At 57.9% G+C, this 17,188-nt stretch overlaps 1 protein-coding gene across 1 annotated transcript in view; it reads left to right on the forward strand.

Annotated features, from left to right (window-relative positions):
* MAD1L1 (MAD1 mitotic arrest deficient like 1) overlaps positions 1 to 17,188 on the forward strand; it is a gene marked incomplete at its 3' end in the record, with an annotated part of 218,357 nt that overhangs the window by 126,212 nt on the left and 74,957 nt on the right. Inside the window, 1 exon segment of the mRNA XM_018040283.1 lies at positions 16,551 to 16,691. Within this exon segment, the coding sequence (XP_017895772.1) occupies positions 16,551 to 16,691 (141 nt within the window).

Here is a 17,188-nt window from a genome sequence, read left to right on the forward strand (position 1 = left end):
TGTGCATGTGCCTGCACATGTGTGCGCACATCTACAGGCGCATGTGTGTGCATGTGCCTGCACGTGAGTGTGCATGTGTACAGGCATGTGTGTGCCTGCACATGTGAGTGTGCGTGTTTGCAGGCGTGTGCATGTGCCTGCACGTGAGTGCGCATGTGTGCAAGCGTGTGTGCATGTGCCTGCATGTGTGAGTGTGCGCGTGTGCAGGCGTGTGCATGTGCCTGCACGTGTGAGTGTGCGCGTGTGTGCATGTGCCTGCATGTGTGTGTGTCTGTGCAGGTGTGTGTGCAGGCACGTGGGTAGGCGTGTGTGTGTGCCTGCACGTGAGTGTGCACGTGTGCAGGTGCATGTGTGCGTGTGCCTGCATGTGTGTGCGTCTGTGCAGGCATGTGCGTGTGCCTGCACGTGAGTGTGTGTGTGTGCAGGTGCCTGTGCAGGCGTGTGTGCAGGTGTGAGAGCATGTGCAGGCATGTGCACGTGCCTGCACGTGTGAGTGTGCGCGTGTGTGTGCAGGCGCGTGTGCGTGCGTGTGCCTGCGTGTGTGAGTGTGCGTGTGTGCAGGTGCGTGTGCAGGCGTGTGGGTAGGCATGTGCGTGTGCCTGCACGTGTGAGTGTGCGTGTGTGCAGGTGCGTGTGAGTGTGCGTGTGTGCAGGTGCGTGTGCAGGCGTGTGGGTAGGTGTGTGTGAGCATGTGCAGGCATGTGCACGTGCCTGCACGTGTGAGTGTGCGCGTGTGTGTGCAGGTGCGTGTGCAGGCGTGTGGGTAGGCATGTGCGTGTGCCTGCACGCGTGAGTGTGCGTGTGTGCAGGTGCGTGTGCAGGCGTGTGGGTAGGCATGTGCGTGTGCCTGCACGTGTGAGTGTGCGTGTGTGCAGGTGCGTGTGCAGGCGTGTGGGTAGGCATGTGCGTGTGCCTGCACGTGAGTGTGCGTGTGTGCAGGTGCGTGTGCAGGCGTGTGGGTAGGCATGTGCGTGTGCCTGCACGTGTGAGTGTGCGTGTGTGCATTCTGGAAAGCTGGCTGTTTAGTGCACTGAGACTGCTTTTCCCACTAGACCTCCTGGAACACGAGGCCAGCCTCGCCACTGTGATGGTTACTGAACAGCCGGACTCTGCGTTTACAGACCCAGGGTGTGCTCAGCCCAGAGGTATTAAATACCATCCATCATCAGATGAAAAACAGTCAGATGCAGGGAGCGTGGTTTGGAGTCCGTATTCTTTTGGTTAATTTCGCCCATAAAGACCCAAACTGCCGCCCATGAAATGCCGTGGGGTAGGGGAGGAAGTGCTTCTCGAGCAGAGCCGCCCACAGCAGGGTTGCAGGGTTCCTCCCGCGGAGTCCCTCGTCACCGTGGTGGACAGTGTGTTCGTGGTGTGAACGCAAGCGTTATGCGCCCTGCACAGGCTCCCGAGCCTGTGGCCGGGGTGGGTGCGTCTTTGGGTCCCTTTCCGGAGCTCTGGTGTGTGCTGTGCTGGAGGTCATGTCCAGCTTTGCATGGGGTCTGGAGAATGAGGGGCCAGGGGCCCGAGGAGGGGTTGGCAGCAGGCTGCCTGCCCAGGAGGGCGGGGTGTGGTGAGAGAAGCGCTGCAGCTGCCTCTGGGGTCGGGGACCCTCTTGCCAGTGTCCCTCAGCGTGGCTGAGGGTCCGTGTCCCCACCTGTGAAGGGGTGCCTGAGGGCGAGGGCCTGGGAATCGCCGGGCGAGCAGCAGGCTGCCTGGAGGGGAGCCCGCCCACTCCCAGCCCCTACCTGTGTGGCAGGGGTGGGTCGGGGCCCCAGGGGACGACCTGCGCTCACTGCTCTGTCTGTCACCTGCTCCCTGCGTGGAGAGCCTGAGGCCCAGGACAGGCCTGGGGCCACCCGGTGTCGCCAGGAACCGGCCTCCGAGAGGCGTCTGCTGGGACGGAGCCAGTCCTTTGAGGGATCCGCTGGACCCCGTCCTGCCGCGCCCCGGGCCTGCTCATCCTGTTTGCACCGGGCTCGTCTTGGGGCTTCCTTGGGGCTCTGATAAGCTGTTACAAAGGCTCTTTTCTGCAGTTTTATGAATGTCTCTAGATAAATTAGAGCCACTGGTTAGCCTTCACGGGTGATTTTTATTAACCTCTGGTTAAAGGAATATCGCTAGTTTTAGAAGCAAGATTTATTCCTGGTAAGCCGGCCACGCTGTGAGTGCACAGTGCCTGCAGCTGGTGAGATGCTGAGTGAGGAAAGGCTTTGGTTGGGGGGTAGCTGTGACTGTGGCATCCTTGGGGCTCCCCCGCGGTGCAGGGGGTCACTGGTGCAGGGCCGGCCCGGGCCTCGCCTCCCATGGCCTCGCCGGTGGGGAGCACCGCGCTCAGGGGCCACCTGCAGCCTCACCTCCTTGGCCGTGGGCAGCAGACAGGGCCTGTCCCTCCCTGGTGCAGGCCAGGGGACAAGCTCTGTGCCTGGACGGCTGTGCCGGGAGCAGGGACTGCGGAGGGGCGGCGCTGTTGCCTTGTGACCGCTGCTTCTGGCCCCTCTGCCCGTGCACAGGCGCCGTCAGAGGCCTGGGTTCGAGTTTGGACTCTCCCAGCTGTGGGGCCAGGACAGATGCTGCCCTTGCAAGGTGCAGGCCCAGCTCAGCATCCGTGCCACCCCAGCCTGGGTTTCCTTGCTCCTTGCGGCAGGCGCAGGCTGTGCTCTTCACATGAAGGAGGTGTTTGCAGGCCTCCCTTCTGCGCGTCTTCCCGGTTCCCTGGAGCAGTGAGCTTCGTGCCTGCCTCCCCCTGCCTCGCTCTGAGGGAACCCGGTGAGCTAGAGCAGCGGGGTGGAGGCCTGACCCCCACCCCCACCCCGCGGTCTGCACTGCCGCCCCGCCCTCCCGGCTTTGGGAGGGATAACCCGGGGTGCGTGCCCGTCTCTTCTGGGCCTGTCTTGGGTTTTGAAAGCACCATTCCCAGTGTGTCTGTGGCCGTGGCCCAGCCGCCTCCTTCCAGCACAGGCCCCGGTGGCTCCCTCAGGCACCTCGCCCCTGTGGGGCCATCCCTGAGTGCGTGTGGGGATTGGAGGCGGGGCGTGTCTGTGTGCTCCTGGTCGGTCCCACTGGCTGTTGCCTCGTGCGTCTGGTCGCAGCCTTACTGGGTCTGCAGCCCACTGTCGCCGTAGGAGAACCTGGGGGGGCCGTGGGGGCCTCCTCAGCATGCTGCCCGAGCTGTGGTCCCGGCCCTGTGGGCGGTGCGCAGGTTGTGTCCTCTCAGACCTGTGCCCCGCGGGTGACTGCCCCTGCCTCCCCGGCTGGCAGGGCCCCGTGCACCGGGCCCAGGCTTCCATCCGGGCACCACCTCCAGACTCCGTGACAGGCGTGGCACGGCCGTTTCTAGGTCCGGTACCCAGATGTCCCCTCCCCACATGGGCCTCTCTGGCCACCCTCTCCGCGCGGAGCTGCGGGGATGGGGCTCCGGGCCGTGGTGAGGGCCTCCTGAGGAGGCTGCCAAGGCAGATCGCTGCCTGAATTTTCCGAGGATTAAAGTTAATTAAAGAGCTCTTCCTGCTTTCATTTCCTTGTATCTGCCAGCTATTTACATGCTAATGCAGGCCCTGCCAGGGGGAGGAGAGAGGTGTCAGCTCCAGGCCGCTATCCTGCGAGTGAGCTGAGCCCTGGTTTATGTATTTATATTGTGTCCCCGTGGGTTGTGAGAGGTGTGCGGATTCAGACACGTTTGAAAGTCAGTGACTTGGTCTTTTCTTAAAAAATACTTTCTGAACTGCCTTTGTGGCTGACTCGAGCTCTCTCCATTAAGGCTCCATCTTACACTGCGCAGTTGAATATGTTATGCATGGTAATGCCTTTACATAAGTGATTTTATAAATAAAAAAATGCAGAAAGTAGGGACCAAAGTCTTTTAAGTCCAGCGCTGTCTCCCCTGGGAGCCTGACTTGGTGGTGGTGGTAGCTTTCAGCTCAGGGATCAGCTGCTGCTGTGTCCACTGGCTGGTGAGTCCACCGACTGGAGGGAGAAAGGGCAGAGTGCAGACCGGGGCGTGCCAGGAGCGTGAGGCGCATTTACCTGCGGAGGATGGCACGTGTGTGTGGGCAGGCACCCTTTCTCTGGGCAGTAGAGATGACCGCCAGCCATGTTGCCAGGGTCCCCTCTGACCCGGGTGCGTGCCCTCTGACCTCTGGGTGTGGAGGTCTTGCTGGCACAGAACTGGATGCCTGTGGGGAGCTTTGGTGGTGGGGGGCCAGGAGAGCGGGCACCTGGGCTGTTGTCTCCCTTGGCCTCCCCTGACCCTTGGGGGCCACGTTGGTGATAGTGTTTCTGCGCCTTAGAAGTAATACCCTTCTGTTGGAGGCCTGCATTCCTTGGGCAGAGAGGGTTCTGCGATCCGAACCCGACGCCCCCAGCGCCTCCTCTTCTGGGTTAATCCTGCTGGTGCGACTGTCACCTGTGAGCCAGCAGCCGAGCCAGACGCCTGCTGCCGCTGAATCGCTCCTGATGGCGTCTGCCGCAGCGCCCAGCACCTCGGGCGCCATCGTTTGCTGTGTGAACAATTCTGTTTCCAGGAAGAGGGAGAAGACATGCTTCTCTCCATTTAAAAAAAAAATTTTTTTTATTGAAGGATAATTGCTTTACAGAATTTTGTTTTCTGTCAAACCTCAACATGAATCAGCCATAGGTGTACATATATCCCCTCCCTTTTGAACCTCCCTCCCATCTCCCTCCCCATCCCAGCCCTCTAGTTTGACACAGAGCCCGTGTTTGAGTTTCCTGAGCCATACAGCAAATTCCCACTGGCCATCTATTCTATGTATGGTGATGTGAGTTTCCGTGTTACTCTCGCCATACGTCTCACCCTGTCCTCCCTCTCCCCATGTCCATAGGTCTGTTCTCTATGTCTGTTTCTCCATTGCTGCCCTGAAAACAAGTTCTTCACCATTTTCCTAGACTCGGTATATATGTGTTAGAACACAGTGTTTCTCTTTCTCTTTCTGATGCACTCCACTCTGTGTGATAGGTTCTCGGTTCATCCCCCTCATCAGAACTGACTCCGATGCGTTCCTTTAATGGCCAAGTAACATTCCCTCGTGGGCATGTAGCGCGGCTTCTGCATCCGTCCATCTGTCGATGGGCATCTAGGCTGCTCCCCTGCTCTGCCGTTGTGATTAGTGCTGCAGTGGACAGTGGGGTACAAGCGTCTCTCAACTTTGGCTTCCTCGGGGTGTATGCCTAGGAGTGGGCTTGCTGGGTCAGATGGTGGTTTTATTCCTAGTTTTTTAAGGAACCGTCTTCCATGGTGGCTGTATCAGTTTACATTCCCACCAACAGTGCAAGAGGGTTCCCTTTTCTCCACACCCTCTCCAGCATTTCCGGTTTGTAGACTTTCTGATGAGGGCCATTCTGACTGGTGCGAGGTGATATGTCGTAGTTTTGATTTGCATTTCTCTAATAATGAGCAATGTTGAGCATCTTTTCATGTGTCTGTTAGCCATCTGTATGTCTTCTTTGGAGAAACGTCTGTTTAGGTCTTTTCCCCACTTTTTGATCGGGTTGTTTGTTTTCCTGGCATTGAGTTGTATGAGCTGCTTGTATATTTTGGAAATTAATCCTCTGTCAGCAGTTCATTAGCTATTATTTTCTCCCATTTCGAGGGCTGTCTTTTTACCTTGCTTTTGCTGTGCGAGAGCTTTTAAGCTTAATCTGGTCCCACTTGTTTGGTTTTATTTTTATTTCCCTTACTCTAGGAGGTGGGAGGATCTTGCTTTGCTTTATGTCATCGAGTGTTCTGCCTGTGTTTTCCTCTAAGAGTTTTATAGTTTCTGGTCTTTCTTTTAGGTCTTTAATCCATGTTGAGTTTATCTTTGTGTATGGTGATACAAAATCAGTATGCAGAAATCTCTTCCATTTCTATATACTAACAGTGAAAAATCAGAAAGAGAAATTAAGGAATCAACCCCATTCACCATTGCAACACAAAGCATAAATATCTAGGAGTAAACTTACCTAAGGAGACAAAGAACTGGACACAGAAAATTATAAGACACTAATGAGAGAAATCAAAGATGACAGAAACAGATGGAGAGAGAGTCCACGTTCCTGGGTAGGAAGAATCAGTATTGTGAAAACGACTATGCTACCAAACGCCATCTACAGATTCAGTGTGATCCCTATCAAATCACCAATGCCTTTTGTCACAGAACTAGAACAAAAAATTTCACAGTTCATATGGAAACACAAAAGACCCCGAATAGCCAAAGCAGTCTTGAGAAAGAAGAATGGAGCTGGTGGAATCAAGCTTCCTGACTTCAGATTAGACTACAAAGCTACAGTCATCAAGACAGTATGGTACTGGCTCAAAAACAGAAATACAGACCAAGGGAACAGGACAGAAAGCCCAGAAATAAACCCATGCACCTATGGGTGCCTTCTTTTTGACAAAGGAGGCAAGAATATACAATGGGGCAAAGACAGCCTCTTCAACAAATGGTGCTGGGAACACTGGACAGCTCCATGTAAAAGAATGGATTGCAACACTTCCTAACAGCAAACACAACAATAAGCTCGAAGCCTGGATATTGTGTATGAGACAAGAAGGGTGGAGGCCCAGCCTCGGGACTCGAGGAGCAGCTCTCGATGGGCTCTTCCGGGCTCTGTTTGAAGTCAGCTCCCAGATCGGCCAGAGGGTGGGACAGCACAAGCCAGCTGTCCCCACCCAGCCAGAGCACCGGGCAGGCAGCGGCCGGGCAGACCTGACGTCTTCTGTGATGACCGGAAGCACAGGAACTGCAGTTAAAGTGTGACAGACGAGCCTGTGGTAGGAAGGAGGGAACAGAGGGAGAGATCAGCCAGCGGGGAGATGGAGCGGCAGAAACGGCCCCGTGTGCCAGAGAGAAACCCTGGAAGAGAGCTCAGGGCCCCGGAGGAGAGTGTGACCCTCCTGCCCAGCGGCCCGGCAGACAGGACGGAGCCTGCTGGGCTGCAGGGAGGTGTCGGCGCTGGTGCAGAGTTTCACTTATGATGGGTCTCTTCAGGCTGCCTGCTTCTTCGGCAGTCAGTTTTGGTGGTGTGTGTCTGCTGGGAATCTGTTCATTTCACGCAGGCTGTGTGACTTTGGGCGTCCAGTTGCTGAGGGAATCCCTCCGATCCTTGTTGCTCCTGTCGGGTCTGTGGTCCTGCCTCGCCTCTCGTTCCTCGCTGTGGTAACTGGGATCTTGTCTCTCTTTCTGGGTCAGTCGATCCAGCTACAGCTAAAGCTTTATCAATTTTATTGATCTCCTCAAAGAACCAGCATTTGGCTCAGCTGATCTTCTCTCTCAGTTCCCACTTTCCATTTAACTTGTTTCTACTCTCGTCTTTAGTAATTCCTTTGTCTGCTTGCTTTGGGTTAACTGCAGAAGCAGTTCAGTGGGAGAAAGATAACCTTTTCCATAAATCGTGCTGTAGCAGTTAGACATTCATAAAGCAAAAAAGTGAACCTTTTGTACAAAAATTAACTCAAGGTTAATCACAGACTTAAATATAGAACCTAAAAGTAGGAAACTTTTATTCAAAAGGGAGATAAAATCTTCAGGATCTCGGCAAAGAGTTCTTAGACTTGGCACCAAAATACAGTCAGTGGAAGGGAGATTTAGTAAGTTAGACTACACACTTCTCCTCTGTGGAAAATCCTGTCAAGAGATGAAGAGACAGATACAGACTGAGAGCAAACCGCGCGCCTGAGCAGAGAAGCGCCCTCGGCGCCGGACGGTGTGTAAACACCAGCTAGAAAGCCGGCAGAGGACTCCCGGGGTCCAGCGGCTCAGACCGCGCTCAGTGCAGGGGCCCAGGTTCGAGCCTGGTCCAGGAGCCAAGGTCCCAAATGACAGAAGGGGAAAGGGAACATCGCTCGGCCGTGTCCCCGACTCTTTGTGACCCCGTGGGCTGTAGCCCACCAGGCTCCTCTGTCCGTGGGATTCTCCAGGCAAGAGTATTGCCATTCCCTTCTCCAGGGGATCTCCCTGACCCAGGGGTCAAACCTGGTCTCCTGAATTGCAGGCGGATTCTTTACCATCTTTACACGTGCTGTCCCGCATGTGTCCCGTGTGACAGCTGAGACCCGGTGCAGCCGCCGCAGTAGTCGAGCAGCCTGACCCTGCCTGGGCGTCCACGAGCCTGGACTTGAGCCCTCGATGAGGCTGCCTTGCGTCAAAACCTGGGATGGAGGCAGCTCACGGCTTCCGCTCAGCCTGCAGAGCAGTTGGGGTGGGGCTCCCTGTCAGGCGCTTGGTGTCCATGTTGAGACGGTCTCGTTTTAAATCACCGTGAGCCGTTTGGGTTGTTCCATGAGCGCCTGGGACGCGTAGCGCGGTGAGCGCTGGAGCGGCGGGGTCGCTGCCCAGAGCAGCCGGTCCTGAGCCCAGGCCTGTGCTGGGCGGTGATGCCCGCAGGATGCGGTCCCGCCTCGGGCTGCTGCTGAGCTCAGCCTCCGCTTCCTGCAGCCCTGGGCTCCGAGCTCCGCCCTGTCGCTAGTGACCCGGGCAGGTTCTTCTCAGTCAGCCGGGGTCTCTTCCGGGGGGGGGGGGGGATGCCTAGCACCTGTGGGTGTTCTGGAGCTGGGCCGTCTCACGCCCAGCTCTCCCTTGAGCAGGAGTCACTGAGTGTCACTGCTCTGCGGGTCGTGCGGGGGCCAGCGGAGAGGGACGCGGGGCGAGGCGTGGTGAGAGCCCCAGCCGCCAGTGTCCGTGCCCCCAAGAAGGCTGTTCCCGAGACTCTGGGCATCGTGCAGGGGTGGGCGGCCGTGCCCCGGGCCCTCTGACCCAGCCTCCATTCCCCAGGGAAGGAAGTGGCGGGCCGTCCCCCTGCAGCCGAGCTGGCCTGGCCCACGAGGTGGCCTGTGCCTGCCTCACCCGCCCTCCCTCTCCAGCCTGTCAGTTCCGCCTAAGCCGAGGCGGGTGGCCCCCGTGCGGCGTGCCGCACTGAGCGGGCTTGGGGGGGCACAGCCCCCTCCCTGGCTGGGGCCTGGTGGGGCGGTGCTGGCAGCCCTGGCCCTGTCCTCCCTCGAGGGGTGCCTGCGCCGGGTGAGGCCCTGCTCTGGGAAGCTGTGAGCCCGGCAGGGTGGATGCCGGGGAGGTGTGATCCGGCTGACATAAATGAATGGACCTGGTAAGAGAGCCCTGGGGAATCTGAGTCAGGGGGCTCCGGGAGATCGCCCTCTCTTGCCTCCAGTAGGTACCGTGGAGCTTTTCATCAGGAGGTTGAAGTTGCAGGAACACGGCCGCTGGTGAGAAGTATGGAGACTCACAGATGAGCCGAGGCTCATCCCTTCCCCCAAGACCCGCCGGCTTGTGTGGGCTTGGGCAGTGGGCCCTGGACAGTGACTCAGACCTCAGGTGGCTGTACCACCGGCGCTGTGAAACCGGGACCACAGCCCTTCCTGGAGTGGGGCCTGTGAGCGGACTTGGAGGTGCCCCCAGGCTGCACGCACGCTGAACCCGCGGGTCAGAGCTGCCTTTCCAGTCTGGCAGCCCTCGCCTCCAGGGGCCTGCTCTGCATCTGATGAGCTGTGAGCGATAAGACCGTGGAATGAGGCTGACGGACACAGCGGTGAAGAAGGAGAGGCGCCTCGGGGGCAGGCTGGAGAGCCAGGGGGGAACACACTCCGGCCCTGAGCAGTGGGCGCAGATGGCAGGGGCCCGGGAAGCTGCTGAGCGCCGAGGTCAGGGTCTGCCAGCTCCAGCTGCCCCGGAGCCCAGCTGTGAGGTCGTGGACATGAGTACCTTCCAGCGAACCAGCCCATTAGGGAAGGTTAAAAACGCGTGTCCTCCATTTGCTGTGACCGGGGCGATGTCTTACTTGTTTAGGAAGCATTTCCATCAAGCGCAGGTGAACAGTTTTTGCCACTCTGAAAAGGGTTCCGCTGCCTCTTGTGAAGCCCAGCTCCTCCAGCCTGTCCTGGAGAAGCGTGTTGGGCAGCGCGTGTGCCGCGTGAGCCTTGGCGGCTTCGGGAGAGGCCAGCGAGACCCGCATTGGGGGACGCGCCATTCAGCATTCACCCCTCATTTATTCAGGCTGCTGCCGGGAGTGCGTAGAACTGCCTCCCGTGAAAGTACCCTCTAATCCACTGGTCGTCCACCAGATGGCCTTTTCGCCCAGGTAACTGGAGTTGCTGAGTTTCGACTTCTCTGAAAACATTTTCCATGAGAGGCTTTTTTCCCTCCAGCCTGGGCCGAGCCGCGTCTCTGGGGGCGTCTCCTGTGCGGGTCCTGAGGCATGAGCCCTGCTGCAGGGGCGGGGCGCGGGGCGCCCACGGCCACCTCTCTGCCTGCTGTTCTGGGCCCTCCCTCTTGGCCGCGGCGGCCTGGAGGGTCAGGACTGGATCCTTGGCTCCCGGGGTGTCCCCAGGGAATGCCAGGGCTAGCACCATGCGGGTGACCTCAGGCCCCGGGAGGTGGACTTTCTCGGGAGGAAGACCGGGGGACCTTGGGCAAGAAGTGCCAGCCCTTTCCCAGAGCCCAGTGGGTGTGGGCCAGCCCCGGCTCAGTTCCACGGAGGCATCTGTCCGCTTCTGCTCCGTGCTTCCTCCCGGCCCCGCTCTCATCAGGATAGTCCCGGCTCTCACAGTACCTCCTCTGGTCCCCAGTGCCTTCCTCCCTGCTCCAGACACGCGGGCCTTCCCCTCCCGGCCCTCCTTCACTGAGCGGCGTGACTCCCGGGAGCCTGGCTGGAAGTCCGCGCCCCGGCGGCCCACCCCTGCCGCGCCGCGCCTTCGACCGTGGGACCCCTTGGCCTCTGTGAGAGTTCTTCCTGCTCGGCAGGCGTGGGGGGGGAGTCGGCTGTGGGCTGGGGTTTCTCCCGGGAAGCTGTGTGTGAGTGTGCAGCCAGAGCCTCGCTTCTGGAGCTTTGCAGCGTCTTGTGTCTGTGATACGTTCATCAGCCTCCTGTCAGCGCGCGATACTTGGGGAGGCACCGCGGGTCTGAAACTTTGTGTGAGTGGGCTGTGCAGCGTGTGCCCGCTTGCGCTGCTTTCTGCTGCTCGGGTTCGTTTCTGTGTCACGGGTGTGCCGTCCGAGAGCTGCTCCTCCTCCTGTTGGCGGGTGTTCGGCGACGGTGACTGATGCCGCCGTGACGTCTTTCCGCTTACCTTGCAGTCAGGCACGCGCACGAGTTCTGTCTGCACGTCCCTGGGAGGCTCCGTCGCGTGTCCTCGCTGGCCGGGGGGCTGTGACGGCTGCAGGCCTGCAGCAGGGCACCGGCATCCCGCTGGCTTCAGAGTCTTGCTCGCACTTCGCGTCGTCCATGCTGCCTCACGCCCTGCCGTTCCCCGAGGGCCAGCTGTCCCCGTGTTTGCAGCGTGCTGTGCCTCGCAGGGCAGGCTGAGCGGGGGCAGCCCTCCTGTGTGGATGGGCCGCTTGGAGACCCACTTTGGTGAAGCCCCCTCCAGATCCACTGCCCTCCCTGTTTTTCTCTTTCTGGCCTTTTTCTTCCTGATTTGTAAGAATTCTTTGTACATTCTGCATCCTAGCCTTTTATCAAGTATTTGTTTGCAAACATCTTCTCCTAGCTTTTCCCTCTAACTTAACAGAGCTCTTAATCGTAACAAGGTCTGCTCTTGGGAATGTGAAAGTTCCTTTACAGTACCACTTTCTGTGTATTCTCTGTTTACGAAAGCTTTGCTTGCCCCAAGACACTGAGGTGTCTGTTCATAGTATTTTCTTTAACACTTTGCTTCTTCACACATAACTTCACAACACAAAGCTTTATCTTATTTGGCAAGCTTGGTTTTCTGCCCACAGGAATATTCAGTTGACTCGACAGCATTTATTGAGATGATGGGCCTTTCGGGCTCCTTACGTGAAACTAATCGCCCCTCTGTGCCGGGCTGTCCCTGCCCCTCTCTCTCTCGGGAACCGCACTGCTATAATTCCTGAGACTGCAGTCTGGTAGGGAGCCCACCCTCCTCGCCAGCCTACTGCCCCGGCCGACCACCACCCTCCGCATCTCCACATCGAGCTTAGAGCTCAGCCTGTCAGCCTCCACCGATAAAGCTACCGAGTTTTTATTGGGGGTACAGCGATTAAGTAACATCTTTATAGCGTTAAATCTTCTGATCCATGAACGTGTTTATTTCTCTCCACGTTTTTAGGTCATTAATTTCTCTCAGTAATGTTTGCGAAGTTTTCTGAGTAGACATCTCATCTCGTAGGGTGTTTTTTTTTAATGATGATGTTATAAATGGCATCTTTTCCAGGATTTCTTCTTCGAACCCTTTTTGCCAGCATGTAGAAGTGTAGTTGAACGTTGGGTGTTGACTTTGATCCAGCAACATGGCTAAGCTTCCTTGTTTTAATAATTCATTTGTAAATTTTCTTGGGTTTTCCATCTTCTCAGTGACTATTAGTAGTTTTTCGTTTCTTTCTGATCTCCACGCCTTACTCCGCTGCTTAGGATCCCCGGTGCTGGTTGGAGCAGGAACGTCATAACGGCTTCCGTTTCAGCCCCGTCCCCGCCCTCGCCCATCACAGCCATGGACTTAGGCCACAGAGGGTCCCCTGTCCTCCCCGTCTGCTGAGGGGGCTTCTCCACCCTATTGTTGTAATTCTGAATAGCTGTTGGATTTTAATCCGATGCTTTTTTACTGTGTATATTGAGCCGATCATGATTTTTTTCTTTATTCTGTTAATTTGGAGAATTTAATTAATTGGTTTTCAAATGTTACAGCAAAACTGCATTCCAGGAATTAAACAAACCTGTCTGTGGGCTGTCCTTGCAAGTAATGCTTTGTTTGGTTTGCTAATAAGCAGTTCAGGGATTTTGCTTCTGTGTTTATGAGAGATCATGACAGTTTTTATTTCTTACAAAGTTTCCTTAGCAGGTTTTGGTATCATGGTCTTTCTGGCTTTATAAAATGCATTAGAAGGTTCTTTCCCTTCTTTGTAAGAGTTTGTGTGAGATTGGTGATATTTCTTTCTTTAAAGTTTGGTGGAGTTCACCGAGAAAGGCATCCAGACCTGGAGTTTTTGTGTTGGGAAGATTCTGTATTGGGGCTTTGATTTCTTTTAATAGCTTTGAAACTATTCAGATTTTTTTTTAAATTCTTGATTCAGTGGTGATAAGCCTTTAGGGAAAAAAAAAAGGACTTTAAGTGCATCGTGTTAGATTTTAAAATATTTCTGTGGTCTGTAGTTAGGTCTTCCTTTTCTGGCTCATTATTTGGTTGTTAGTCTCTCTCTTGAAGCATCTCATCAAGGCTCATCAGTTTAGTAATCATTTGGATGAACCAGCTTTTGGTATTATTCACTCTATACTCTGTATTCTATTTCATTAATTTGTTTTTATATTTACTATCACTTTTCTTTGGTTTTTCTTATTCAGACTTTCTCAGTCATATGTGTAATTGATTGGTTTTATCTTTCTCTTCTAATATATTCATTTAAGGATGTAAATTTAGATGCAGAGTTCAGCGTTGATATACTGTATTTTTCCTATTTAGTTCAAAATACTTAGCAGTTTCCACTGTGACTGCGTTTATATGTATCTGTTACCACCGGCATCTCCACCGTCCCTGGGGCCCTCCTCCTTGTGCCAGAAGGGGATCCTTTAGCGTTTCACCTTGGTGTGGCTGTGTGCTGAGGAATGGCCTGAGTGTTTTCTTGGTTTGGAAATGTTTTTATTAAACTTACTTTTGGAGGACCTTCTTGCTGGGTGCAGACGCTCATCGCCTCTGTTCAGAAGCGCGCTGTCCTCTGACGTTGGCGGCCGGCCTCACCTCCCTTTGCTTCTGAGCCGTGTGTCGTGGCATCCTCCGGGGCCTGTCCAGGGCTGCAGGGCTGGCCTCTGAGCGGCCTGCATGGAGTTGCCTCAACCTCGTCCCCGGGTCTGGCATGGGCGTGGACCCCGATGGACACAGGAGTCGCAGCTGCAGAGCAGTGCACAGGCGGTGTGGTCCACAGGACGTGTGCAGACCCTCTCTGCCTGTTCGCCCAGGGCCTTCTCCCTCTGTCCCAGCCAGGCCCGCTCACCCCCCAGCAAGTTCTCTGTCTGGTCTTTGAAACCTGAGGTAACATGAGGCTGTGTTACCCCAACCACCGCGTCTGTTAGGAGTGTGGGGCCGTCAGGACCAGCTGTTCCTCTCAGCCTGGAGCTGGGAGGCTGAGGGCGGAGCGGGGTCTCGGCTCCCGCCTTTGCGGCTGGGCGTGGCCTCCACTCTCCCAGCCCCTGTGGGCGCAGCAGGCCAGGCCTGGGGCTTGGGGGCCTCGTCCATCTCTGCCCCTCCCCCGCACCCACAGCTCTTCTCTCCCACGAGATGGGGTTGCACTGATCACGTGACCAACAGGGTGGCGAGGACAGGCAGGATTGCGGGTCCCCAGGGAGAGGCGCCCCGCAGGGGCCTGTCTCGTCTGCACCCGGAGGGTCCGCCCGGCCCCTGCGTGCTGACCTGTGTGTTCAGGAGTGAACGGCCTCACTCGTTCGAGTGGAAACCAGAGCGCTTCACCGTACGTGGACTCTGTCCTTAAAAAGTCTTTATCGGATCAAGCCAGCACAGTTCTCCTGACCTCGTGACTAATGACAGAACAGTTTCTGTAGAAGGTACCAACAGCCAACTTTCAGTGTTGAGTCTTCTTTTTTGATCGCCTGGAGACGTAACAGAAGAGATCCGTAGTGAGAGGCGGCATTGTGGAGATTTACTGGTCAATAAAGGCAACAATTACCGCTTGTTTATGAAAGGAAAGCCCTCCCGGCCCTGGCCCCCACGTGCCCCACCGCTCCGTGATGACGACTGTAACCAGCTCGGAACCATAAAAGTCAATGGGAAGATATAGGATTTCAATAAAATTATGACACTCGATAAACCGTCCTGTTGGAAACAAATTTTCCACGGGTGTGTGACCAGTTCCAGTTGGATTTGTAACTTTAATTTCTCACTTATTGAATTTTTTGTCATCACCTAATGATGAAGTCTGTGCCGGGGTGATGGCCCAGCCGGAGGCTCACGAGACCGCTGAGCTCAGCGGGAGAGGGCCCGTGGGCCCCCAAGGGAGGCAGCGTGGTCCTGTGATCGCCCGCCTTCTCCAGTCTCACCTGAGGAGGGGCCCAGGCCGGCCAGGGGGCTGCCTGGTGTTCAGGGTGCAGGAGCAGTTGGGGCATGTCTGTCCCAGGCGGGCGGGCGGGCAGGCCTCCGATCACGGAAGCACCAGTTAAGACGACGTGAGCAGAGCGCCTGTGGCCTTGCCCCCAGTCTGTTCCAGGTCTGAGAATGTGCCTCGGGGCCAGTGCGGGCTGACCCTGCAGCTGCCTGGTCGCTGCCCTGGCAGGCATGGGGGCTGCGGGGGCACCAGCAGGGTGTGGGGCGAGGTTGCCTGACCCTCCCCAGCTCGCCCGCAGGGGCGCAGCACCCGTGAACACGTGGCGTCTGTTTGCCTGCGTGGACGGGATTGCTGCTGTCACTGTGAGCCTCGAGGGCCCCAGGGCCTCGGCTGGGCGCTTGGTCCCGGACAGTGTTGGTCGTCCTGGGCAGCCTGTGAGAGCTGCTGACGAGGACGGAGGCTCAGGAGGCGAGGCGCAGAGCTGGGACTTGGACGTGGTCTCATGAGCACATCCTCCCAGGTTCTGCCGGCCCAGGAGGAGGCCGCCCAGCTGTGCGTCCTGCTCCCCAGCGCGACCAGCACACTGCAGCTTCACCCGCCAGAAACATGGGCTCTCGGGCCCCACTCAGACCTGCTGGAGCTCTCAGGACCTTTCACAGCAGGCAGGAGCATTGTGCGGCGGTGCCCCGTGAGCCTGCTGTGTGCAGGGAGCTGATTCTATTTACTTATGTCGCCCATGTGGGCCTCGTCGGTGATGGCTGGGGGCACCGGGCGGGAGGGCAGGCGCCCGCGCCCAGCTCCTGCTCGGGAAGAGGTCCCCCCTCCACGTTCGCCCCAGCGTCAGGCCCTCAGCGGGGCGGAGACCTCCTTTCCTGGAGCCAGAGCAGCTCCACTCCTGGACGCGGGGGGGCCTGCGGTCTCCAGGACTCCCTGGGACCCCCGGTCACCAGCGTTTCGGGAAGGCCCTCCCATCCGGCTTGGGCGCAGTGCCCGTCTCCCCCTGGCCCTGGCCTCCTGGCTCGGGCTGTCGGCCTTCACGTCGCTGAGCGGTGACGAGACTCCTGTCGGCTTTTAGTGGTGGTCTCGGGGCCGTGTGATCAGTGTGTCCCCTGAAACCTGAGCTGCGTCTTTACCAGGCACCGTCTTTTGTCCCAGACACAGGGAGGGGGGCCAGGCATGGCTGGGGCACGTTGATGCCTTGAACTGTGGCCTCTCGTGTCCCACGAGTTCCGGGGGAAGGCGTGCCCTCCATCCCTCGCCTGTGAGTCTCTGAGCGCTGCAGGCCCAATGGTGCCACTCGAGGCCGGTTGGTCGGCATGCGCCCCACCCGAGGACAGCAGGTGGGCCTGCTACCGCAGGCCGAGCTCCACCGGGGTTCAGAGTGGCCAGGGCCTGGCCCGGCCTCGGTCCTCTGCCAGGCTCGCTTCAGCTCGCGGTCTTCAAAAAGCCTGGCAGCCTGCTCCCAGACTTGACCCCGTGACCCCCGCGCTGCTGTGTCTCGCCCCAGCCTGACCTTTGCCCTCTCGCCCACAGGAGCGCGACGGCATGCGGGCCATCCTGGGCTCGTACGACAGCGAGCTGACCCCGGCCGAGCACTCGCCCCAGCTGACCCGCCGCATGCGCGAGGCTGAGGACATGATGCAGAAGGTGCAGGCGCACAGCTCGGAGGTGGAGGTGAGCGCGGGGCGGGGGGCGCGCCCGAGACGCCAACCGAGAGCCACGCACAGGGGAGGGCCGCGCCCGAGATGCTGACCAAGGGCCACGCGCGGGGGAGAGCCGCGCCCAAGGTGGTGACCAAGAGCCACGCGCGGGGGAGGGCCGTGCCCGAGACACTGACCAAGAGCCACGCACAGGGGAGGGCCGCGCCCAAGACGGTGACCAAGGGCCACGCGGGGGGGGATGGCCGCGCCCAAGATGGTGACCAAGAGCCACGCGCGGGGGAGGGCCGCGCCCGAGATGGTGACCAAGAGCCACGCACAGGGGAGGGCCGTGCCCGAGATGGTGACCAAGAGCCACGCGTGGGGGAGGGCCGCGCCCAAGGTGGTGACCAAGGGCCACGCGCGGGGGATGGCCGCGCCCAAGGTGGTGACCAAGGGCCACGCGCGGGGGATGGCCGCGCCCAAGACGGTGACCAAGGGCCACGTGGGGGGGATGGCCGCGCCCAAGATGGT

This window comes from Capra hircus, chromosome 25 (genome assembly GCF_001704415.2).
Source record: "Capra hircus breed San Clemente chromosome 25, ASM170441v1, whole genome shotgun sequence".
NCBI classification, from domain to species: Eukaryota; Metazoa; Chordata; class Mammalia; order Artiodactyla; family Bovidae; genus Capra; species Capra hircus.